Source organism: Octodon degus, unplaced genomic scaffold, assembly GCF_000260255.1.
Source record: "Octodon degus isolate 3935 unplaced genomic scaffold, OctDeg1.0 scaffold00049, whole genome shotgun sequence".
Lineage (NCBI taxonomy): Eukaryota > Metazoa > Chordata > Mammalia > Rodentia > Octodontidae > Octodon > Octodon degus.
This window is the reverse complement of record NW_004524625.1, coordinates 4,834,279-4,859,647: the sequence shown is the minus strand read 5'-3', so window position 1 is coordinate 4,859,647 and position 25,369 is coordinate 4,834,279. Positions and strand designations below refer to the sequence as shown.

The 25,369-nt window shown below is 50.0% G+C and overlaps 1 protein-coding gene across 6 annotated transcripts in view; it reads left to right on the top strand.

Annotated features, from left to right (window-relative positions):
- Positions 1-25,369, top strand: part of Tenm4 (teneurin transmembrane protein 4) — a 707,062-nt gene that overhangs the window by 657,098 nt on the left and 24,595 nt on the right. For all 6 annotated transcript variants that reach the window (XM_023716613.1, XM_023716612.1, XM_023716611.1 and 3 more), the window contains 4 exons: positions 5,371-5,603; positions 9,528-9,682; positions 14,134-15,011; positions 24,834-25,006. In XM_023716613.1, the coding sequence (XP_023572381.1) occupies positions 5,371-5,603; positions 9,528-9,682; positions 14,134-15,011; positions 24,834-25,006 (1,439 nt within the window). The remainder of the gene's footprint in view (positions 1-5,370; positions 5,604-9,527; positions 9,683-14,133; positions 15,012-24,833; positions 25,007-25,369) is intronic.

Genomic DNA, 25,369 nt, shown 5'->3' with positions numbered 1-25,369 from the left:
TTAAAAAAAAAAAAAAAAGGGGGTCAAAAAGAAGCAAAAGTAGAAAAGGGGAAGAAAAGATGCTACAGAGGAAAACAGCGTTCATTATTCAATTTCCTATGAATAAGCATTGATGTTAGGCATATACAACTTTAGGGATTTTCTGCAAAATGCTTGGAAAAAAAAAAAAAAAAAAAAAAAAAATGATCAGGAGTCTGAAACTCTGGGCTCAAGCTGTGATCTTTGCTGGCTCCTCATATCAGCAAAGCCCTTCCTCTCTCTGGGCCTCAGCATCCACCTTCAGTCATTAGGGCAGATGAAGCAAATTCTAGAATTTTGACCTCTGCCCATTGGCTGTTTCTGCAGTTCCTGGCGACAGCATGGGTGACCTTATCCTGTGTGTGCGTGTTCCCTGGGGCAGGCTGTTCTCCACCTGTAGCTTTCACAGCCTCAGTGCTAACCACCATGTGAGCAGCCCAGTCCAGAGGCCAGGGGTCCTCTGGGCATCTTCTGTGGACGCTTCAGGAAGCAGGCATCCCCCTCTTCCCAAATCTCCTTCCTGAGATCAAGGACAAATGTTTGAAGCCTGTTCTTAGACGCACACCTGACCTCAAGTGTCCTCAAACCTAGCTTTATATATCATAGTGACTCCACAGAGCCTTTATCTGTAGGGCATAGGTTGGACAGGACAGTATTACTATTATCCCGCCTACTTAGGTTTTCCATTATCCACTGACAAACAGTCGAGGTAAATAGCTCTGCTTGAAGAGTACTATTTTCTGGGCACTTCACTTTCCGATGGAACATCCACTAAGCACAGAGATTTGCATTCTTCATGCAGTTTCTGTTATCAAAATAACCACTTGGAATGAGAGTGATCATCTCTATTTCTCAATTAAAAAAATGACAGGCTCAGAGTAGCCTAGTAATTTGTCTAGGCTCGCTTAATCAAGTGTACAGGGCAACGGGCTCGTCTGTGCAGCTCCACACTCAAGCTCTTCCCACCAGTTCTGAGTCCGGTTCCTCCAGGGCTGCTCCCTGCACACAGCAACCTCAGTACAGGAAGGAAGGAATCCTTGCTTAGATGCAAGGCACAGGTGGCTTCTCTCTGACACCTCTGGCTCCTATCTCCTGCTAGGGACTTCCCACAGTGGGTGGGGCGAGGCTGGACCTCAGCTCATTAACCTCAGGATGGAGCTTAAAGGCCTCAGAGATTTCATAGCCCAGCCAAAGGGATGTGGGTTATGTCCGAAGAGCCAGGAAAGGATGCAAGCCCTCAAGAAACAGGGCTGTGATCAGATTCTGTGCTCAGCCCTGCTTGTGCGATGGAGAATCAAAATGGGATCAGACATGGTCTCGGTCCAGAAGCATTCCTTGTCCACAGAACCAAGCCTGGAGTCTCAGCAATAGGTCATCTTCCATCATGTGCCCCAAAGATATTTCTGATTTGCGTAGTATTCTGAGGCCTCACTAAGCAAAGTGTGAGCAAGCAACACTGGCTTGCTCAGGGAACCAGTCAGAAATGCAGACTTTGAAATTCTTCACCCCAGAAGCACTAAACTTAAATCAGTGCTTTAGTAAAATTTCCAAGTGCTTCAGACGCACACTAAAGCTTGGAAACTCTTGCACTACGGCCGTGGTTTACAAGTCTCTCTGTGCCTCAGAGACACTTGGAGAGTGCTCAGAGGTAGATGTGTGGGGTGGCTTTAGGCTTTCCAGGTGATTCTGAGGCATAGAACCATAATCTGAGGTCATTAGCAGCGGGTGCTTCCTATATACACTAGGCAGGGAAACAGCCATTCATTCATTCACTCCTAAATTCAGCAGAACTTTCTGGAGTGCCTCCTTTACATTGGCCCAGTGGGAAGCACCAGGGATTTGAAGTCAGTCCCTGCTGTGGAAAGATTACACTGAGAAGGCGAACAGCTAAGCAGAAAAGTGTCTTAAGATACTACAGACATTAACAGTACATCTGCCTAGACTCTAGGAAGGATGTAGCTAGTTCTACTGGTGCAGAAGGAGTGAGGGCCCAGGAATGAGATTATAGATCAGGTGATACGTGGGCTGACTCCCAGGAGATGGGTAGGTGCTCCTAGGTGAGGAAGGGCCCTGACCGGCAGTGTGAGAGAAACGAAAAGAATGGGGACTTTGTGTCTAACAGACTGCAGCTTTCCATCCTGCCACTTAGCAGCTTGCAACCCTAGTCAAGTCCCTTCACCTCTCTGTCTTAGATTTCTGAAATCTGAGGGGAAAATCCCTACCTGGTATATGATAGTGAGAAAAATAAGGCTGTGCATATGCATGCTAGACTGCCCCTGGGACAGACTGCCCCCCCCCATGCATACGGATCCATGGTGGCTGTCTCCTCAGCCCTGTTCTTTAAGTTGGAGAGGATGCACCCGGGCGGCATCCAGGACACCATCAGGAGCACAGGCGTGGCTCCCTGTGCCAGGTGGCCCGAGGAAGAAATGAGTTGAAAAATGTCTAAAGAGCAGCACAGCCTAGAGAAGGCTCTTGAAAATTGCCTTTGGTCCTTGCACCAAAACATCAGGGACGTCATCATTTGACAGCTGAGGGGCCTGCGGCCAAATGGTTCAGGTTACCCCCTGTTGGAACCTGGGCTGCCTGCACTCGAAGCAGTCATTACTTCCTTATTCTTCACTGACCACCAGACCTCAGCTTTGTCCTTGAGCACAAAGACATGGCCATGGCTCTTGCAGACTCTGGGACAGTCCTGCCAGTGCCACCTCGCCTGGAGCTCACCCACCTGAGAAGCTGCACAGGTGACATTTCCCTGGGGCAGTGCAGGGGACAAGAGCTGAAAGCACAAGGGGCTAATATGAGTGGACAGGGCCCCCACCGTCCTCCCTCAGGGACCATTTCCTGCCTAGGTGGATAGTGCCAGTTTATCATGAGTGATGTGCAAAGAAATGAAATCGTCCCCCCATCTCCCAGTTGTCATGAGGAAAGCTGAGAGATCAGCCACTCCAACACTGCAGAACAGGATCTAAGGTCACCCTATTTAATTTAGCCAAAATCAGTGTCATCTGGGAAGATTAAATCTGGGTTACATTATTAGAATAAGTCACAAGGACATTTCAAGATAAGCAGGACATCTGTACTATCCCCACTCTGCCTAAATGAGAAGCAAAAGAAAAACTAATTTGAATACAGATACCACCTAAATAAACTGAAAATAAAGATGCTCTCTATGTTAGTCATCTTTCTGTTTTTGGGATCAAACTTAGGACCTTGCGCTTGCCAGACAGGCACTTATACTACTGAGCTATCTCCCCGGCCCTTCATGGGACTTTGAGGAACAGTTGATACTTATACCATAACACCATCTCCTAACGCCAAGTGGCAGTGCGGATGGGCCAGGGCACTGAGCTGAACACTGGAAATGTAACAGTGAATAAAATCTGGTCTCTTTCCTTCAGGTACTGGTGGCTGGCTCTAGGAGAGAGACATATAAATAAAGAGCTTAGACATTATGAGAAGTGTCCTGTAATCCAGATGCAAGCTAGTATGGATCTCAGTGTACAGAGAGGCAGGGAGGGTTTGCCAGAAAAGGTTCCCTTTGGGCAGACAATTGTGGAATAGCTGGGAAGGAGAACAGAAAGGAGTGAGGGCAGGAACCAGGGGCAAAGTCCTGAAGCTCACTGAGGGGTGTGCCATAGGTGTTCGCAAAGAATAATGTGTCTAACAAGAGTGGCCAGGAAGGCAGAACCACCATGATGGAGCCCACGTTTCCTCTGTAGGCAGGAGTATTGGGAGAGAACAGGAAGGACATGTTGGTGTCTGGTTTAGATCAGCAAGTATGGCCATGGACAGAGACCTGGCCTTGGTGTCAGAAGGAGGCGATAGGCCAGTGGTACTAGGGTAAAGAGGAAGTTCCAGGGAACATCATGTTGTGGTCACCAAATTCGAGGAAGGACAGCCATGGGTCTGGATGCCTGGCTTCATCCACAATGGCCAGGCCCCAAGGGTGCTGTCCAAAGCTCGATGAGCAGCAGGGCCAGAGGAGGTGGCCCTTTCCTTGGACCCCCAAAAGATCATGGCAGAACAGCTTTCATAAGTAATTGAAAAAACTCTAGATTCCAATACAGAATTTTGTTTTTCAAAAGGACCCAAACCTATATGCTTGGTAAACATAGACTAGTCCCCTTCTGGGCCTTTCTGGCTCTCTTGCTTATGTCCTGAAGGAATATGCAGTGGCCTGCCCAAGTGATACCCAAAGGACCCTGGCATGTGTGCCACCTTCAGTGAGCATGGCCAACACCAGCCCATCCGATCTCAATATGGAGAGGTCAGTTTGCACCCAAAAGCATTTCAGACACTCAGAAAGAGCTACTGATGCCCACAAGGGTCACACACAGGAGCTGAAAATTAGCTTCCTGGGAATGGTGAATCCAACCACAGTGGGCCCTAGACTTGGAAGAAATGGTGCGCAGCATCAGGAGATAGTGAGATACAGCTCAGCAAGCAGTGCCTACCTGAACACATTCCACATGCAATCTCTACTAACTAAAACAGCAGCCATGATTGTGGAATGCCTCCTTGGTGCTTCACTACACTAAACATTCGACATTTGTGATTCTTTTGATTTTTCCCAGTACACCCATGGTGTAGCTGTTAACATCTCCATTTTGTAGATGAAGAAAACTTGAGGCTCAGGGGCCAAACAACCTGCCCAGGTTTTAGATGCAGCAAATTCTAGAGCTAGCCTTGGAACCCAGACTGATTCTGTGTTCATCCACCCTGTGGCAGGGGCTAGACCTTGTCTCCTGAAGGTTTCTACCCAAGCCCGGCCTTCGTGGCTCTGTCCCTGAGACAGACCCTCAACATCACTGCTCCTCTGTTTTTCCTGCGGTCCTGATACAAATTACAAACTAATCTCACAGCTCATTCATATCTAGAGACTCCTGGGACCCTGATAAATACAACATGAGTATCGGCAGGAGACAGTGTTAACAATGACCCAGAGTCGGATCTGTTGTCTTATGTGTCAGTCCCAAGATGGGGTGGGAGTCGCTATAAGATTCCTGTGGAGAAGTGGTTTTATGTCTTGTAGCCTTTACATTGTTTTTTAAAGTCAACTCCCCCGTGTTTCTACCTGTTAGATGCAGCCAGGCCTAGTGCAGGCCTCACTGATCATCTTCTTAGGAAAACACGACATGCAGCCACCAGCAAGAGGCGTCTGCATTCTCAGTTAGGTGGAAGGGGTCTAAGCCTTGAGGTCAGACAACTGGGGAGGTCCCCTGAAATGGAAATATCATCCCTGGGAGACTCTGGCTTGGGTTCAAAGGTCAGGAGGTCAAGCTGCACGTCTCCAGCGACCTGGCATGAAAGAAGCAAGCTCTCACCCCTGGCCATGTCTTTCTTTTCCAGCCATAGTCCAGCACATAAATACTACCTGACCACGGACCCCATGAGTGGGGCCGTCTTCCTTTCTGATACCAACAGCCGGCGGGTGTTTAAGATCAAGTCCACCGTGGTGGTGAAGGACCTTGTCAAGAACTCTGAGGTAGTAGCAGGGACCGGCGACCAGTGCCTGCCCTTTGACGACGCTCGCTGTGGGGACGGCGGGAAGGCCACAGAAGCCACACTCACCAATCCCAGGGGTGAGGCCTTGCTCTTTAAATACTATGGAGAAGTAGTATACGGAGAGAAGTTAGAATTGCGATAGTGCTACCTACCGGAAATACTCCCACTCACCACTTCCACCCGGTCCTTTTCTAGATGGTTCTGAGTATGCCACACTCACTAAAGTCAAGCACGCTAAATGAAATCACATGCAACAGTTCGGGTAACCTGCTGTGTGCCCTCGGTGATGTACCATGAATTCTTCTCCACGTCATTACTCCTCTATGTTTAATAGTCTTCTTGGTTTTAGTGGCTAGGTAATCTTCCTTTAGTGGCTGGCCCATCCTTCAGTTATCAGTATGAGACTGTTGGACATGAATGCTATTTCTAATGTTATAGTTATGTAGAAACACCATTATACATCATTCTGGCATATGCTGATGTGCTGTCCAGCGGGTTGGCTATAAGTTTCAATTCTGAGTCCTTTAGAAAGTTGAACCACTAAATGCCCTTACTCAGTATCTTTCGTTCACTTATTCAGCAAGTACTGACTGAATGCATGGCGCACTGTGGTTGTATGGACAAGTTCGCCGTAGCAAAGTAACTGAGACTCGGACACATCATTCTGGAAGCAAGAGAGAAAGCCGTGTGCGAGAGCTGAGGGACCCCTGCCCCTTGGAGATGAGGAAGCTTGTTAGATGCAAAGCCGTCCACACCAACAGGCAGCCCTCAGGGGCGTCCACTGCAGCACCAGCCCTGCAGCCAGTGACGTGCAGTGCCCCAGCCTCAGGGGCCTTCTGAAAAGGACAGGGTGTAATACTGTCTGCATATGCCTTCCAGGGTCAGTCTGCCGGCCACCATTAATATACGTCAGGTGATATCCTGCTAAAATGTTATAGGTAATCATTTTATTAAAGACTGCCAGGGCTGGGGAGCTAGCTCAATAGGATAAGTGCCTGCCTGGCAAGCGCAGGGTCCTGAGTTCAATCCCCGGTACTGCAAAAAACAAAGCAAAACAAACAAGACTGCCACATTTTAAGGCCTGATTGCAAGCCAAAGCAGTTAACTTTTCTTTAATTATCCACTCTGTCCGGGCATTGCTGTCTACTGCTGTATGGCTTTGGGCAGGTTCCTTCGCCTCTCTGGGCATCACTGTCCTCATCTACGTAATAGGAATGTGCTGTACAGTTACCACACAAATCAAATATCATAAGCAATGTAAAGGCTTGGTTCAGGAGCACGAGGCCCATGGTAGGCGGCACGTAAGCGCTGGCTCCCGCTGCTTTGCTGCATCGCATTATGTTACAGCACATGTCATGTCCTCGTGGCACTGCGGCTCTCTCATCCGCGTGCCTAGGTGGGTCAGGTGGAAACTCTGGGGTAAACCCTGTTTCGTCAGTGCTTGGCGTCCCTCCTAGTGATGATTTTATACACCACAAGAGCAGTCTGCAGAGTGGCAGAGTGCTGGGCTGACACTGAGAGACCCCGCACTATGCTTCTTCTCTGTTCTGGCTGGCTCTGGGACCTCCTTTCTGGGCCTCAGTGTCCCCATGAGTAAGTGAGCAGGTTAGGCTAGCCAGTCCTGAGGCCCCTCTCAGCTACACCGTTCTACTTCTTAGGATTAAAACAGCTTTTTCTAGAGAATTTTGTTCGCCCTAAGCGCGCCTCGGTTGCCCTCCACACATGTGCGTTCCCCACCCCACCACACACAGATGGAGCGGCGGTGCAGTGCCCACAAGCCTGTAATTAACCCAGGGAGAAACAACAAGGGTGCCACAATATGCAGACACTTTGCAGTAGGAAGGAGGAAAGATGTCCATCTATTTAGCACAACAAAAGGAGAAAAAATGAAGTCATTAATCAGGGGACAGATCACTTCTATTAGCCTGTGCAGCCAACTTTGTAAACAAGAAACCTAATTGTTCATGGAGCGCTCATCAGTCTGAGCAGATGGAAGAGAGAGAGACAGGGCACAGCCAGGCAGACAAGAGAACTCATGGCTTGGTACTTAAGGAATAAAATTAGTTTACATTCGAGTCAAGACCACGGGAAAGGCTCCCGGCTTGAGGCTGCCTGCTCCTCTGTGTGAACGCCTCCCGAGCTGCCCAGCTGAAGGAGGGGCGGAAGGAGGAACTACGCTTTAGGGGCCATCCCTTAGCCCCCTGCTACCAAGAAAGAGACACACGGGCCCCCAGGAGCAAGGACCTCGCAACCCACAAAGTGTCAGCTGTGTCTTCATAATCCTGCTCATCATGAATAGATCAAAGACTAATTGTTCCAACCAGATGTTATCCTCCTATTTTATCAATGAAGACACTGAGACTGATAAAGTAGTTTAGCTGGTCATGCTGGCATACAACCACAATCCCAGCACTCTGGGAGGCTGAGGCAGGAGGATTGCAAATTAGAGTTCTACCTGGGCAATTTAGTGACACCCAACCCCAAAAGAAAAAATAACATCTGGTGATATGGCTCAGTGTGAAAGCCCAGGATCCACCTCCCTGAAGAAGAGGAGGAAGAGGAGGAGGAGGAGGAGGGAGTGAAGTAGTTTGCCTAAGCCAGCATTACCAGGGAGCCTCCCAAGCAGGCATCCGCACCTTGGCGAGCTTGTTCGATCCCCTCTTCCGTTGCCTGCCCAGGAGAGCTGAAGCAGAGCAAAAGCAACCTGGCTGTCCTTCGTCCCACTGCCGCCCTCTCGGATGGTCCATGTCCTGTGGTCCTCCACACGGCCCTCCTTCAGCCCCATGCCAGCCACTGTAGACCAGGCCATCCTTGGCATGTCCCTCTGTCACCCTGGGGCGGTCGCATTCGGTGGGCTCTGTATGATTCTTGTAATTCTGGACCTGGCATGGCAGTAATCACTACCTGTGAACACGAATTTTAAAGCCTGCCTCAGTCCTAGTGCCAGCCGGCCACTGAACAGCAGAGTCCAGGAGCGAGGCCAAGCAGGTGCATGCTGCAAAGGCTGCCTGTGTGATTCCAGTGCACATGGTTGGCCCAGAAGTACTGGTTTCACAGAGTCGTTTAGCTAATAAAGTAGTTTACCTGGTCAGGCTTTAGTTCTTATCACGATCACCCAAAATGCTGGTCAGCAGTGCAGACAGACGCTTGGGCTCCACTAGGGATCGTCTGAAGCAGCCACTGGGGTGGGCATAGCATACTCTGCAGGGAGATTCCTACACATGAGAATACACATGTAGAACAGTCCCTTCCTTTGACAGTAGAGAAAGCCAATGTGGAGATTCTGGCAACTTGCCCACACAAGAAGGGTCAGGAAGAAACTGAATGGGTGAGACAGTCTGACCTGCGGAGCAGGTGATCCTGGGTGATGATCCTGACTCCTGTCTCCATGAAAGCCTTCCTTGGATGTTGGATTTAACAATATTCTTATGTATGTCTATAGGATCCTTTTCAGACTCTACACTTTTATCCTGACCAGTGAAGCTAGTAAATAGAGAAACTTGATGGATGATTGTCACAGAAAAAAAAAAAAAAAATTGTCCAAGAAAGGGATTTGATCATCAGAGTTGCAGGCCCAAAACTTCACAGTGATGGTCACTGGTTCTTGAGCCACACAAGCCCCCAAACGTTCGGAATCCAGCTTTTGTGAATGGATAAGGAAATAGATAAAAATCTCTGGGCACAGCAGAGTGGGAGGGCCAGAGCTCAGGAGGAGCTGAGAACTTGAATTCTAATCTCTGCTTTGAACAAAGCGCTCAGACCAAGCCATCTCCCTATCTTTGAAAGGAGGCTGCTGGGCCAGGGATACAATTCCATGGTAGATCTCTTCCTAACATATGCAAGGTCCTGGGTTCAATCCCCAGCACCACAAGGGGTGCATTTGTGGAAGGATCTAGTCAGATCACAGTGGAGATGGTCTTGTCGGGTTGCAGGGCGCCCAGGTCTTGTGGGTCCTTGTCATCTCTGACTTTGAGTTCCCGCATTGGCTTCTGCACCCTCAGGCATCACCGTGGACAAGTTTGGGCTGATTTACTTCGTGGATGGAACCATGATCAGACGTGTCGATCAGAATGGAATCATCTCTACCCTGCTGGGCTCTAATGACCTCACGTCAGCCCGGCCCCTCAGCTGCGATTCTGTCATGGATATTTCTCAGGTGAGAAGATACTGCCTGCTAGAGCCCTCATCCTCCTCTCACCTGCCAGCCAGCCCACTGGCCATGTCTCTACATTGCACAAGCTTTAAAGCATTCCCACTTGGTGCAGGGCCTGTGATGAACCCCCAGGGCAAGAAGACAAGGAAGCCTGCCCCCACTGTCCCTGAGAGCCTGCCATCAGAGTTAACATGTTTGGAGGCCCTAGTGGAGGCCCAGGACCAGTGATGACATCTGCCCAAGGCTAGCAGAGAAGGGCGGGCAAAATTTACCTTGTGAATTTAAGCCCATAGCTACCTGGACTCCCTTCCTGATAATATACACAGGTACTTCTACATTGTCTGTTCTGTCTAGACCAGAAGCTACGTGAGAACAGGAATTCCAGGCTTTATCCTCAACTATAACCAGATTGCCTGGTATAGAGCAGGATTATAGCCCATACTGTTGATTGCTTGATTGAGTGATTGAATCCTAGCTTTGCCGCTTACTAGCTCATACCTTCAGGTAGATCTGTGCTGGCCAGCCTTGGGATTCCTCAAAAGAGCATGCACCGGTGCATGCAGTTCCTCACACCGCTCAGCAAGCCACAAATGAACAAGCAGAAGTTTCTCCTGCCCCTTTGCACAAGGGAGCTGACATTTGTGCCAGGTTTTGAAGTTTCAGTAGGACTTCAGTGGGTGGCAGAAAAAAAAAAAAGGAGACATTTCACACAAAGGGCCTGACTGTGCAAAGGCATGAGGTGCTAAGGAGCACGGTATAGTCAGTGAACTTTCACAAACGGAATGCCAAAGCGTAGGGTGCCTGGCGGAGGTGGCAGGGTTTGAGGCAGGAAGCTTGCTGTGGGGCCAGCTAGAGGAGGACCCTGCAACACCGTGCCAGAGGGTTGGGATGTTGGCTGCTAGATAAGGACAAACCCAGAGGACACTGGTGGCTGGCTGCCCAGTGAGACCTCCGTACATACCGCAGTGCGCAAGCCAAGGCCATGTCCTTCATTGCTGGCTTCTTGGGCAAGGCCTGGCCTGTGGGAATTAGGGAGCCCATCTTTTCTTTTTTTTTTTTTTTTTTTTTGCAGAACCAGGGATTGAACTCAGACCCTTGCACTTGCCAGGGAAGTGCTTATTCTACTGAGCCATCTCCCCAACCCCATGAGTGCCATCTTGCCCACATTCCCAGAACCTAGGAAATGAGGAGGCCAGCTGCAGCAGAGAAGGGTAGACAAAGCCTGCTCACACCCACACTTGTCAGGTGTGCTGCGCCAGGTGTGCCCAGCGGCACTCATATCTGCGAGCTTGCACAGCCTCACGGCTACCACTGTGCGCACATTACAGCGCCCAGGTCTCATCCCTGTGCACCCTCCAGGGTAGAGTCTGCTCGCTGCCACTCGTCCTTGCAGTTGCCAGGCTTCCCCTTGCTGGCTGCAGAGGCTCCGCTCCAGTCTGTGAGCACCCTGGTGTCGCTCTCCACAAACCTGCCCTGGCCACCTCTCCCAACATGGGCCATGAGCCAGGGAGCACAGACAGGGTGCTGAAAACTTTCATCTAAGCAGTGAGATAAAAGGCTTTGAAGACAGCTGGTGCCTATGGGAGGGGAGGAAGCCAGAAACCACCTTCGATCCAAAATCCCATCCTAAAGTCTCTCTGCCCTGGTCCTGACTACCTTCATCGAGACAAAAGCGTGAGAGTTCTTTTTAACCAAACTATCCGAAAACAGTTCAGTGGTTTGGTTCAGTGCTGATCTTATGGGAAAATTTGATTCAGTTATTGTCCAATTTGGTTTGGGAGCAGATCATGGAGGAATGAGCTTCCTGAGCCGCATGTATATTATATTATTCACACAGGAAGAGGGGGCCGCCCTTCGTTCCAGAGCTTCCTCCTTTAGCAACGCCCGGCTCCTTTGCTGGCCCGTGGGACCAGGGAGGAAAGGCACAGAAAGACAGCTGGCAGCAAGAGTGCAAAGGGGAGAACCAAGGAATTCAGGCCAGAGCCTGTGGGAAGAATCGGAGACCAGACCCAAATGAGTTTAGGAGGAGGTTTCCGTAGGAAAGGGCAGAACACGCTGTGGCCTGCTTTTAAAAAACTCAGTGGTTCTGGCCTCCACCGGCGGAGCATAACCGTGCACCTAGCAGTCGAAGTGAGGACTTCCTGTGTGCCGGGCTCTCTGTTAAAAATAAGGGTGCAGAGAGGAGTGTAGCTTCTGTTACCTGATTTAGCTGTCACAATAATCCCATGGGGAAGGTGTTAGAAACAACAAACTGAGGCTTAGTACAAGAAAATGAGCTTATAAAAGCAAAACCTTGTGTTAGGTTCTGTGAGGGATGTGGAAATGAATGAATTAGTGTCCATAATTGCCGAGCACAGTGGCGGGCAGCTAGTGACAGGGTATAATGCTCACTCCCTTTAAAATCTACAAAGAGCTTCCTCGTACTTTGCCTTATTTGATCGTCACAACTACTTTATGTAGTGCTTATCCCTGCTTTCTACATATAGGGAAGGAAGGTCCATGTTTAAGCTTAAAGTGACACTTCTAGTGACTGCAGGACTGCGACCGAAGGCGGGCTTCCCCGACCCCCATCCCACAGCGTCTCTGTGCCGTGTGGTGGTGAAGCCTCCGTTCACTCACGCCTGCACGCATGTGACGCTGTTTCCACAAGCACACCCTTCTGCAGCAAGGCCACGGCTCAGAGCACCTTAAGGAAGGCACTGAATGCTGAGGGGGACAGGGAGAGGGCGCTCGCCTCCTACTCTGACCTTTGGATTTTGGAGTGGCGCATCCTAATACTCACAAAGCCTCAGCTCTCCACTTTGGTGGTGAGGAATTCAGCCCAGCAGGAGCCCGACTGACAGGAGGTACAGCAGGAGGTGCAGCAGGAGGAGCCGGTGCTGCTGTGCTCGAAGCAGCAGCGCTGCAGTGTAGATGAGCGGAAGCAGCTCTGAGAGCAGCCCCCGCCTTCCGCTCGGGTGGGTGCCTCTGTGCGCACCGGCACAGGGCAGAGGTGAAAGGGGCGCTCGCCCAGTGTTGCTTCTGCTTTCCTCTCCCCCTTCTCTGCTGGCTTCCTCCCCTCTTCCCCTCCTCCCACTCATCAGGGCCCCATCTTTTCATCATAATGACAGGCAGAAAGGTCTCTGAAAGCAGGTCCCCAAGGTGCCACAGGACCAGAGGGCATAAAATATTTAGCGGCCAGTGTTGACAAGAAATGGGTTTTAAGAAATTGAAAATTCTCCTGTCGCTTTAGAGCAAACTGCATTCTTGATGCGGCTGAAGGCTGGTGCAAGTGTGCTCCAGCGACCACTTGGGAATGGGAGCGGCAGCCCAGGCAGCAGCCCCGGAGTGTCTGCAGCCCCCTGTATTGTGTGGATGGACAGACAGACAGGCAGGCAGGCAGGCAGGCAGGAAGACACAAAGATGAGACTAAAGGGCTTCGGGACCCAGAACCTGAGGACTGTTGGCCCTAGAGAACTGAGACTGGTCCTGAGCAAAGGAACAGATAGAAATTGTCTCACCGGGGCTAGGAAGATAGCTCAGCAATCTAAGTGCCTGTTGGCAAGCGCAGGGACCCGGGTTCCATCCCAGGTACTGCATGCCATGCTGGAGACCAAAGCCGGGTGTGGTGGCGCATGCCTGCAATCTCGGTACTGGGGAGGCTGAGACAGAAGGACCACTACAAGTCTGAGCTATGTAGCAAGACCCTGTACTAAATAAAGAAGAAATTACGGTCTCACCCCTATCAATATAACTTGTTGAGCTGCTAATTGCATTGGTAAATGACCTCATGTATACTGTAGAACATTTTTGAGGTTTAAAACCATAAAGAAGAATATTAAAATCACTGATTCTTGCATGGTTAACAGTTTTTAATCATTGCCCAAGTGTTTAATCTCCTTTCCACCCATAATCCACCTTATTGTCATATTCCCTAAATTGGTGTCACCCTGTGCTTACAGATCTGAAACCTGTTCTTTCTCTTTACATTCACAAAGTCTTTTAAGTCTCTGAACAGCTTGTCTTCCTCCTCCACCTCCAGACTCTACTGCGTGCCTTCCCCTCCCACCTGTACAACCGCTGCTGGTCTGAGCACTTACTGTGGGTCGGGGTCCCTGTGTGATTGCATTGCTGTTTTTCAAATGGGAATACCGAGGCTCTGAGAGGTAGAGTAACTTGCCCAAGGGCATAAGTGATGGGGCTAAGATAGAACCCAGGCCTGTCTGGCGCCAGCGTCTTGTCCCCTTGCCTACTGTGTCTTCTTGCTATTGTCCCTTTGTTCAGGTTTTATCAGTCTTCAGAGAACACCAGATGTCTTGGTGGCAGCTATGACACTTCAGTTTTGATGCTAGGCTGTAGGAGAATCAGTCAAGGCTTTATGTGACAGCCACTTGGTCTCCCTGGCGAGTTCTGGTGGGTGTGGGATAGCGTGGGCATCTTGCCAATCACTTGAGCATTGGTGTCTCCATTGTCAGGTTCGCTTGGAGTGGCCCACAGACCTAGCCATCAACCCAATGGACAACTCTCTCTATGTCCTGGACAACAACGTGGTGCTGCAAATCTCTGAGAACCATCAGGTGCGCATTGTCGCAGGAAGGCCCATGCACTGCCAGGTCCCCGGCATCGACCACTTCCTGCTGAGCAAGGTGGCCATCCATGCCACTCTGGAGTCAGCCACTGCCCTGGCTGTCTCCCACAATGGGGTCCTGTATATCGCTGAGACCGATGAGAAGAAAATCAACCGCATCAGGCAGGTCACCACGAGTGGAGAGATCTCGCTGGTTGCCGGGGCCCCCAGTGGCTGTGACTGTAAAAATGATGCCAACTGTGATTGTTTCTCTGGCGATGATGGTTATGCCAAGGATGCAAAGCTGAATACCCCTTCTTCCCTGGCTGTGTGTGCTGATGGGGAGCTCTACGTGGCTGATCTTGGGAACATCCGAATTCGGTTTATCCGGAAGAACAAACCTTTCCTCAACACCCAGAACATGTATGAGCTGTCTTCACCCATCGACCAGGAGCTGTACCTGTTCGACACCAGCGGCAAGCATCTGTACACCCAAAGCCTGCCCACGGGAGACTACCTGTACAATTTCACCTACACTGGGGACGGTGATGTCACACTCATCACAGACAACAACGGCAACATGGTGAACGTCCGCCGAGATTCCACAGGGATGCCCCTCTGGTTGGTGGTGCCCGATGGCCAGATATACTGGGTGACTATGGGCACCAACAGTGCCCTTAGAAGTGTGACCACACAAGGACACGAGCTGGCCATCATGACCTACCATGGCAGTTCTGGCCTTCTGGCAACCAAAAGCAATGAAAATGGATGGACAACATTTTATGAGTGAGTATCAAAATAAGACCATGGGGCAGTTGTATTTGCTTAGATGCAGTGTAGGGTTTTAGATGGATTGAGGGAGTATAAATTCTGGTATTTATTTCATTTTAATTCAGTATTTGGCATGTGAACCACTACCTGTAACATGTTCTGCATGTTCCTATTCCCAATGACGTAGCACAGCAGCGTGAGCTTAGGAATCAGAGGAGCTGGGCTTCCGTCCCAGCTCTGTCTCAGACTTAGCCTCTCTGTAGGCCTCAGTTTCCACATCTGTGAAATAGACTCAGCAGTCACCTGCCCAGAACACCACCGGCAAACGATGTAGATGAAAAGTACTCGATAAAATTCTAGTGCCTTCAGATGGCTGCTCTTCAGACCTGTGGCACTGGGAGAGGGACATCGGTGTGGGGGAACCTTCTACATCATCAAAGCTCACATCTTCGAATTCCAAAACTATATATTTTAGCCATTTTGGATCAACTTCTTATAAAATAAATTAGAAGTCCCTGTGCTTCAGGCACATGTTAAGGACATATCCTGCATAACTTTTCTTTTCCAGTCAGGAACATTAATGGGAACAACACTTGCATATTGTGCTGTCCTTTGGTGACAGCTTCTGGAAGTCAGGGGACAAGGACACAAGGCCCTGGGCCCCTTCCTGTGTAATTCTAAACTATTCTTTTATTAGCTCCCTTACCTACTAGCTATAATTTTGTTGACTTCTCTCCGAGTGGCACTGTGGTGGCGCTGTTCTCAGAGTGCAAACCTCAGGTAGGCACCTCCTCCTTCATCCTGCATAGTGCCGCGTAAGTGGTGTGGTCAGAGAAGCCCAAGCTTAGGTTGTGACAGTCGTCACCAGAAATATATGTATAAGACATTTTAGTGAATGGGCCTTATAGTATCTCTTTTTCTGCTTGGATCTTTTAAAGCTTCATTTTGGAATCCTAGCCCGGCTCTAGGTGAGGAAGACTTCCGAAGATTCGCGTGCAGGAGTGGGGGAAGGAACTGGTCTTGCTGGTGCACTGTCCCGGCAGCAGTTCGGGACACAGGAGATGTTATCTGTTTTACAGAAATAGCAACTGAGGCTGGGAGAGGCTCACTTGCCTGCTGTCGCCCAGAGCACGACAGAGCGAGGGGCCTCTGTCCTCATCTGAGGCCCACGCACTGCTCTGTCAGTTCTGCCCACCATACATCCCACCAAGCTCAAGCCCAAATGGGCCTGGATCTTTTGACCCTTCATTTTTCTCATACTGGATCAAGCATCAGTTTCTCTCAGAGCATAAAGGAAAAGGATCTGTAATTGATTTTCAAATACAGTTTGCACCCATAAATGTCACAGCATTTTGTACAAAGTTCACTAGTTAAATTCCTTTCTCCAAACAAGGGCCTTGTTAATTGCAAGAAAAGACAAAGATCCAGGAAAACAGCAATTATCTTGATTAACTCATTGAAATGGAAATACGCTAAATAATTCAATTTTCCCCTTACCCGATGGGGTGGAAATCTTGCATGCATTACTGAGCCAATACAGGGGCTGCTTTGTCAGAGCAAGCCTGTGCGCTCCATTGGTTCCCAAGGTCGCCTGCTTGTATCCCATGCCGAAAACATCACAACCCTGGCACTGTTGCTCTCCACCACCCCCGAACCTAAAACACTTTCTGCACCTCTCCCAGAAGGGCCCCTCCATCTCCTTCCTGCATAAAATGTGCAGCCATAGTTGATGTTTATGAAGAAAGAACCATTATTATAGTTGCTTTGTATAAAACAGCATTTGAAATTCCAAAGAATCCACTTTATCACAGTGCACAGATCCTTGCTCCCACGAGCCAGGCATGGAAGCTGAAGGTCCCAAAATAGAAGGCGAAACCATCTCAGGGAGGGCAGGGTGCTGCCACACACCAGGCTCTTCTCTCTTCACCTCCATGGCACCTGCAATGTCAAGCCCTCAGCTTGATGCTCAGATAAACTGGCGAGGGTCTCGCGGTGGATCGTTAACTCAGATGGCAGGAATTAGCTGCATTTTCTTAACTTGTGAACACACTAAGACACAGAGCCAGAGGCATAAGCCCATGGTCACCTGGCGGTTGCAGAGCACACCAGCACGTATGTCTGTGTTCCTCTGGCTGCACTGGCTAGATTCACCTTTGTTCTTTCTGACTCGTCTGTATAATAGAGATTAAAACAGTTTCTATTCTGGGAGCATTAGGTTCAAATTTTCCGAGAGATGGAGCATGGAAAGTTCAGTGATTCCTGCTGCCACTGTTATCTGAGGCAACACTGTGGCAGTGCTGGCGATTACAGAAATGGCATTTGGACATGAAAGGTAGCACCCAGCAGCAGTTTGGAAGTGAGCTATCAAAGGGACAAACAAAGGCGTTAACAGGTGGAAAGCAGAGGTCAGGTGCCAAGTGGGAGAGACCGAGGTATGAAGTAGCAGCGAGGCCAGGTCCCTGGAACATCCAGGCTAGGCTGGAGAGGGGGCAAAAGCAGAGCGGCGTGTTTAGATGGAGCAAAGCAAGGGGCCAGGGTCTCCCAGGGCCGCACTGTGGGCTGTTCAGCTGTGGGGGTCAGGGCAGGATGGCTGTCTTCCAGCCCCAAGTCTGAACCAGCCAGAAATAATCGCTGCCCTACCCCATCTCTGGGCCATTCTGATGATCCAAAGACTAAATTAGTAGTGAAACTAAAATGACTTTGTGAACTGTGAGGCTCCTCAGAGACAAGGTGATGACGCTCCTTGTCGTGACGGTATTTCTTAACAAGGATCTGTACAGCTTTTGTCAATGAACAATTTGCTCTAAGTGAGTTTTCTCCCTTTTGCTTCATGATGCAGCTTAGTGGATTCAATCCCAAATGTTCTAATATTTTAAAATCAGCCCAGACTTTCCGGTGGCATAGGCTATTACTAACACAACTTTAAGTTGACTTTATCGATCCTCTTAACAGATTAAATAATACATCTAACATAAACATCACATACTTCAGAGCAACTTGACTTAAAGAGTTCACAGTTGCTTTTCTCCCCTCGGGCCACAGTCTGCTGGTAAAATCCTCCGTGGAGCCGGCGTGCAGGCTGCATCTCTCAGGAGCGGCATCATCGCTTTCAAAGGTGGCTCCTGGCGGCACGGCATTCAGTGGCCAAGAAAATGGCCCAGTAGCAGGAGGCTTGGTCCCACACTGACTGGTCCGTGGGCAGGAGCAAGCAGATTCCCAGAGGTTCCTAGGGTGATGTGGCTCTTGGCTCTGGCCTCCGGTGCCCTGTGATAGCTGTGGCAAGGAGGCGCACATTGCCTACTCTTTCTGTGTTGAGCTTCAGGCTTGCTGCCTCACAGTTCTCAGCAAATACTTTATAAGTGCAGTGTGGCTTGAGAAGAGAAAGATAAGGGATGAAAAGGCATGCTAGTAAGAACACTAGATTTAGGTCCCAGCTCCTGGATTATCATCTGCAGGAAGTAGAATCCGACTCCGATTGGTGAAATGAAAAGATGTGGCCTCCGGTCTCCACATGGGCACTTGAAAGCCATTGTGGGCATCGGTCCAGCTTCACCATGAGAACAAGCCAGGCTGAAGGCAAATTTGTATGTTTTCCTTGAACTCCTGCTGAAGTAACCAGAGTAACCAACTGGCCCAACCCAAAGACCAACACACTTACGGACAGACAGTACGTGAGCTCTCCCTTACCTGGGCAGGCACAACCAGACTCAAGCAAGGCAGCTTAGCTGGCATCTCTATGCAGGCTATGAGTGTCTAGACAAGGGAGCACACAGCCCTCAGAGGCTGCAGACACTGGTGAGTGTTCCTGTCCTCCTCAGACTTGTCTCTACATCGCCAGGAGTGTTTCCACAGAAGACAGTGCGGAAAGATTTAAGCAGATATCCCTGTGGCAGACCCCGGGTGGGAATGCAGCAGGCACTGAGAGCAAAACACAGATACCTGCCTGTACCACCAGGAGCCTGCCACCCAGTCTCCCCATGGAGCCGAGGCTCCCATCCACAAAGAAAAGAGTACCACAGCGTGAGCCCACTCAGCAGAATGAGCAAAGAAGGGGGAAGTGACTCCTGCTGGAGAGGAGCGGGAGTATGTAGTGAGCCCAGAAGCACCTGAGAAGGGACGCCTGCACTGGAGAGCGCAGCATGGGCACTCAGGGACACAAGTCCCTAAGGCTGGGGGCAGGTACAGTAGTAACAGGACCACAGAAAACTCTCCCTCCCCTCTCCCAGCCAGCCGAAGAGCAAAGTGGCACAGGGGCAGAATCCCATGGGACAAGGATGAAAATGGGCACCAGAGCATGGCAGGAGACCTCTCTGAGACACAGCAGGAGGACCTGCTGAGAAAATGGGCACCAGAGCATGGCAGGAGACCTCTCTGAGACACAGCAGGAGGACCACGGCAAGATAGCTCAGCAGTCTAAAGCACCTGCTTAGGCAAGCTTAGGCAAGCTTATGCAAGCACAAAGACCGTGGTTTGATCCCTGGCACCATGTGCTGCACCAGCCCTGCCCCCAACAACAACAACAACAAAAAAAAAAATGAGGACCTAAACTGAGGATAGAGTAGACACTGAGCCCACAGGGGAAATCCTCTGTCAAAGCAGGTCTTATCCTGAGCACACTGCTGGAGGGGCTATTAGCCTTCAAGCCACAGAGGGTAACCATAGAAACAGCTGACTTCCCAGTTAACCCAAATCCTAAGTAAATTAATACAAAACCCCTCACTAATGTCCTAGCAGAAGGAAACTCAACCATCAGGCACAGAGATGCACACCCGTCATACTAGCTGCTAAAGAGAGGCCAAGGCAGGAGAATCTCAAGGGCAAGGCCAGCCTGGGCAATTTACCAAGACCTTGTCTCAAAATAAAAAAATGAAAAAGTTTGGGGATATAGCCTAGAGGTAGAGCACCTCTGCTTCAATCTCCAGTACTGCAAAGATAAAAGGAAAAGGAAACCCATAGCCATTTCCAGCATCAGCCATCGCCTCAGCATCCCCTGTGCAACACAAGATGTCACGGTTTCAGCGGAACACACAAAAAGCAAGAAAAAGCAGAAGGGGAATCATCAGAACCACATTCAGATGTGACACAGGCATTGGAGCTATCTTTCAGAGAATCTAACTATAATTATATTAAAAGCTCTAATGGAAAAGGTGAACAGTATGCAAGATCAGATGGATAATTTCAGCAGAGGAATGTAAGAAAGGATCCAATGAAAATGTTCAGAGTGCTAAACAGTCATAAAGATGAAAAATGCTTTGGACGGGCTCATTGCTCCCGGTGACGTGGTATAGCACAGCCGGAAGGAAGACAGATCATTGGAGCTACCGAAATGGAAACACAGAAGAAATACAGACCAGCACGTTCAAGAGCCATGAATCCTGAGGTCTAACCTGCACATAACTGGAATTCCAGGAGAAGACAGAAGAAACAGGCAGAAGAAATATTTGAGGAAATAGCGGCTATGAGTTGTTCATGGACCTATATCCCCAAACACTCAAAAAGCACCAGGCAGAAAGTGCACAAACACACATATCCTATTGAAACCACTAAATACAAAACAAAGAAAGAAAATCTTGAAAACAGCCAGGAAAAGAGGAGGAAGCCTTTCTATAAGAGGAACAAACATAAGCATTATGGCTGACTTCTTATAGGAAACCATGCAAGCTAGAGGAGAGAAAGTACTGAAGGAAAAACCACTGTCCCCTCAAATGCAAGGTCCAACAAAAATACCTTTCAAGTAAAAGCATGTTCTAGAGATAAGAGAAAGGAGTGAGGACCCAGAAGGTACCAACCGCAGAAGAGCCATACCGACCCAGGCTGCTCAGTCAGACAGCAGTCGGCTGCCCCCGCTCGCAGCTGCAAGGAGCAGGCATTCGGCAGAAGCTGCAACTGCTCTGAGATGTAGGGCAGCACTGAGGATAGGCAGGGAAAGCCCGCCCCGACCCCAGCCTTGGCCAGTGTGCACCCCCTACATGACTTAATCTAAGGGGAAGAGGGCCAGCACAGGTGCCCAGGGACACAGGCGGTAGGGGGTGACCTCTCTAGTATGGAGAAGGGCAGAGAATGGATGGGGTGGAGCAGAGTGACCAGCACAGAGACCCGCTGTTAGAGAAGTGGCAGGGCCAGGACTCAGTTCGAAGCCTGCCCGAATCCTGCGCGTGTCCCACCAGAGGCACCGCCACAGTACAACATCAGTGAGAGAAAGCTCTGCAGTGGGAGGGAGGACCAGGTCTTGGCAGTCCTAAAGGTTCACGGCAAGAACTTAATTCTACAGGAAGTGGGTATGGAGGACCAATTTTTACTGAAGAAGTAAAAACGTGCCCTGGCTCTGACACGATTTTCAAGTAGCCAGTGATACAATAGTGCCATCCACACCTATGCTCCAGGCTGGGGACTGTCGCACACACAGTGAGTTCATGACGCCCAGGTGATAACAGCCATTCCCCTCATTGGTGCTGGTGTCATTTCAGACAATCAGAGCTGAGAGTCAGAAATCAAATCTTTACTTTCCAACCCCAGTGTGAAGATCAGCAAAAGTTTGGTATCACAGAAGCAATTTGGCATTTTCCTCCCTAGCTGCGCATAGCAAGTGGCTTGGGATGGAGCGCCAGGCGAACAGGAGAAAGCCCTGCAGTGTGTGTGAAGATACCCGTTAGCAGACCTCTTCTGAGAGCCGGGTTCACAGCAACTACATGAATCTTTTATGTGTTTTCTTCCACTGTGCTCCAAAGATGCTTTGGAAAAATAGAGCAGGAAAAGCCAGTTGAAGGAATTAGCAGAGAGCCCGTCGTCTGACCAGCACTGGCCTCCCCCCGCTGCCCACAGTGAGGCTTGGCACTGCTACAGAGTCAGCTGCAGCAGCCAAACAAAGCGTCCGGAAGGGACAGCCGTCGGTCTTCTTGGCCCACTGGAGGCTTCCAAACAAAACTGTCTCGTATTCCACATGGCGATGAGCACGAAGGCTTTGATTTGAAACATTATCACTTTTAGGGAAAGTGTAAAAAGAAAGCACACATTCGCTAAGGCCAGGCAGACCTGACTTTGAATCCGTGTGCTTTCCTAACTGTCATTTTAAGCAAGTTCGCATCTTCTGTGAGCCTCAGTAGCACCACTGCAAACTCACAATAACAATAATCCCAACCTCCAGAAAAGTGGTGGTGTGCATGATGCTGGTACCTGAAGTCACTCTGTGAATAGCAGCTGTCCCTTCCAGGGAGGGTTGGGGCAGCACAGCAAATGAAACAGATGGAGGTAATTACCCCCAGTGATGTCCTGAAAATCAGCACAAGGGCAGGGGCCTAACTCAGTGGTAGAGCCCTTATCTAACACGCCTGAGGCCCTGGATTCAGCCCTCAGTGTGACCAAAAAAAGCCCCTACTATTTCCTTATGTATCTGTTAGTGCATTGTTGAGTGGGCATTGTTGAGTACCTTCTATCTGCTGGGTGCTCCTGCAGGCTCTGAGGATGCAGACAGGGTCACCGGCCTCACTGAGCTTATACAACAGCAGGACGAGACAGACCGCAGTAGGCAAAGAAATGGGGTAGTGGGTAGAATGAAGACAACTCAGCGAGGTACGCCACAGAGGGCAGGACCTGTGCCAGAAACACTAATCAGGGCAGCCCTCGGCAATGCAGCAGCCATGGAACTGAGACATGAGGGGTGAAAGGCAGCAGCCGCATTGGCATCGTGGGGAAAGGCGTCCCTGCAAGGGAACAGGGAGTGTGAGCACTCCCCAGCCTGGACCAGGTGAGGATTGTCAGGGAACAGAAACCCAGAACCTCAGAGGACGTCACTGAGAGGCAGGAAGGAGTGAACCAGCATTCATGCACACTTAGCATCTCATGTGCACCCAGCATTCTAAGTTCTGGGGACACAGCAGTCACCAACTGAAGTCCTTTCCTCAAGGACCTGACATTCAGGGAGGACACTCTCCTGGGGCCCTGAAGGCCACAGGAAGAGTTTACATTCATTTAAATAGGCTGCCTCTTTTGATCTTTGTGTGTGTGTGTGTGTGTGTCTATGAGGTGCATGGAGGAGGAGGAAACAGGCTCACCGAGGCTGTGCTGTGTAGCCTGCTGGCACACCACCCTTCGTGGTGAGGGGCTTGCAGGTCAGAACAGCAGAGACCTGAGAAGCTACCCTCCAGGGTCCCATTGCTGGCCGCATCCAGCTGGCCTCACAGCCTAGGCTATCTCACTCCAAAGACCTTCCCATGCAAAATGTCCCTCCCACTGCTTATGGTTAGGAAGGAAGAAACTCTCCAGGATCTTGGGGTTCCTGTAACTAAAGCCATGACAGACATAACTAGGCTATTGTCTGTCACCCAGTCACAGGGCTGGGCTTGAGGTCACTGGAATCCAGGGAGCCCAGAGAACAGCCCTTGCCAGACCCTGCACCCTGGGGGAGAGCTCTTGGCTGCTCTGCAGGGCAGAAAGGGTTCGGAGGGGGTGGCCCGGGCAGAGCAAGCAGGGACGGGCAGCTCTAGTTCTTCCCCCACAGTCAGCCGGGGGAACTCTGCTGACGGGATAATCACAAGTATTGATCTAGCAGCAGGGAGATCCAGCGGCATTTCTCAAGCTCTGGAAGGCAGGGAAATGAATGAATAGGAGACAAAATTTTATAAATTGGCTGTTCTATTTGATGTTCATTTAATTAAGACATTCGGTCCTTCTAATGGAAAATGTGAGGAGTGAAAATTACTGGGTTTGGGCCGTCTTGTAGAAAATGAAAACCAGATCACGAAGGCATGAGGCCTTTAGGTTGTATCTTCCTCAGGCTCAATTTAATTATACAGTCCAGGCTACCGTCAATAATAATTACCGCTGTCTGCCTCGGTGCAGAGCCTCATTCTGCCTTGGAGCTGAAAGCTCTGGGGAGATGGTTAAAGTGCACACAAGGGAACAGCTCTTGCCACACTTGTGGTGTCCTAGGTGCTCGTAGGTGTCGCTGTGCGTGCGGCTCTGAGTCCCGTGGAGGTGACGTACAAGTCAGCACAATCTGTCCTCTCCCAAGAGGCAGGAAGGAGGCCTTGCGTGTTCGGCCCTGTGTTCCCTTAGCAGCATGCCCTGTCTGGCTTCTCTGTGCAGTTCCACTGGGGCTACAGCCAAGAGGAACTCGGGGCCAGATGCCCTGGTCTGCTGTACTGGCACGAATCAGGCTTAGCCTATTTGGGGAATGACACAGATGCAGAGAAGTACACAAGATCAGAGCACAAGGGGAAGTCCTCAGGAGAGGCGAGGAGGACTCAGATGTCAGCCAGCATTCATTCCCAGAGGTCCAGTGTGTGCCCAACATCCTGAGTTCTGGGGACACAGCAGTAGCCAATTGAAGTCCTTTCCTCGGGGAGCTGACATTTGGGGAGAACAGTCTCCTGGAGCCCTGAAGGCCTCAGTAACAAGTCTGCATGCATTTAGATAGCCTCCCTCTTTTGGTCTTCACCATGTCTCTAAGTGGAGGTGGGATATGACTCCAGATTCTCAGCCTTAAAGTCTGACTCCAAAACATTGTCCTGACCTAGAACACTCAGCCCCAATACAGAGGAACTTTCTGGAATAAAGCAGATGCTCCTCACACTGATCCTGGGTTGGGGCAGGGCCGGAGTATCCTTCCCACTTTGTGGATTAGAAGAGAAATTCAGAGTCCCGTAGAGGACTTTCCAGCAGAGATCAACAGGTGGTGCCAGATCCTGGACACCGTGTGCTGGGCGAGGAACATGGGTGGCAGGGGTGAGGTCTGAAAGGAAAGCAGAACATGCAGAACCTGGCAGGAGGTAGAAATGCCGTCTTCCTGCTGCAGCACTGTCATATTTCTGTTCATCGGTGCTGCCCTTTGGTTTCTAGGTATGACAGTTTTGGTCGCCTGACAAACGTCACCTTCCCTACTGGCCAAGTGAGCAGTTTCCGAAGTGACACAGACAGCTCAGTTCATGTCCAGGTAGAGACGTCCAGCAAGGATGATGTCACCATAACCACCAACCTCTCGGCCTCCGGTGCCTTCTATACTCTACTGCAAGGTAAGCCAGACGTGGCCTGGGGACTGAGATGTGAGGCTGGGAAGACCGCTTTGGAACAGGATGACACTAAAAACAGCTACAGGAGCTGCCCACAAACAAGAAAGAATTATGACTGGTTTCTCTCTGTATTGCCACCTAATTTGCAATCACATGAGCCAGAGTCCAGTAAACTCTCTCCCAGAAGCTTCAGAGCAATATGTCATTGTCCCATCCCATTATCATCAGAACAAAGAGGAAAGAATCCATTAGCTACTAATCCAGGTGACCTCGTTATTCTGCCATTCTAATGGCTCCCAGATTAAAAGACTTAACACTCACACGGGCACAAGCAAAAACAAAGGACAAGAATAATTACACCTAATT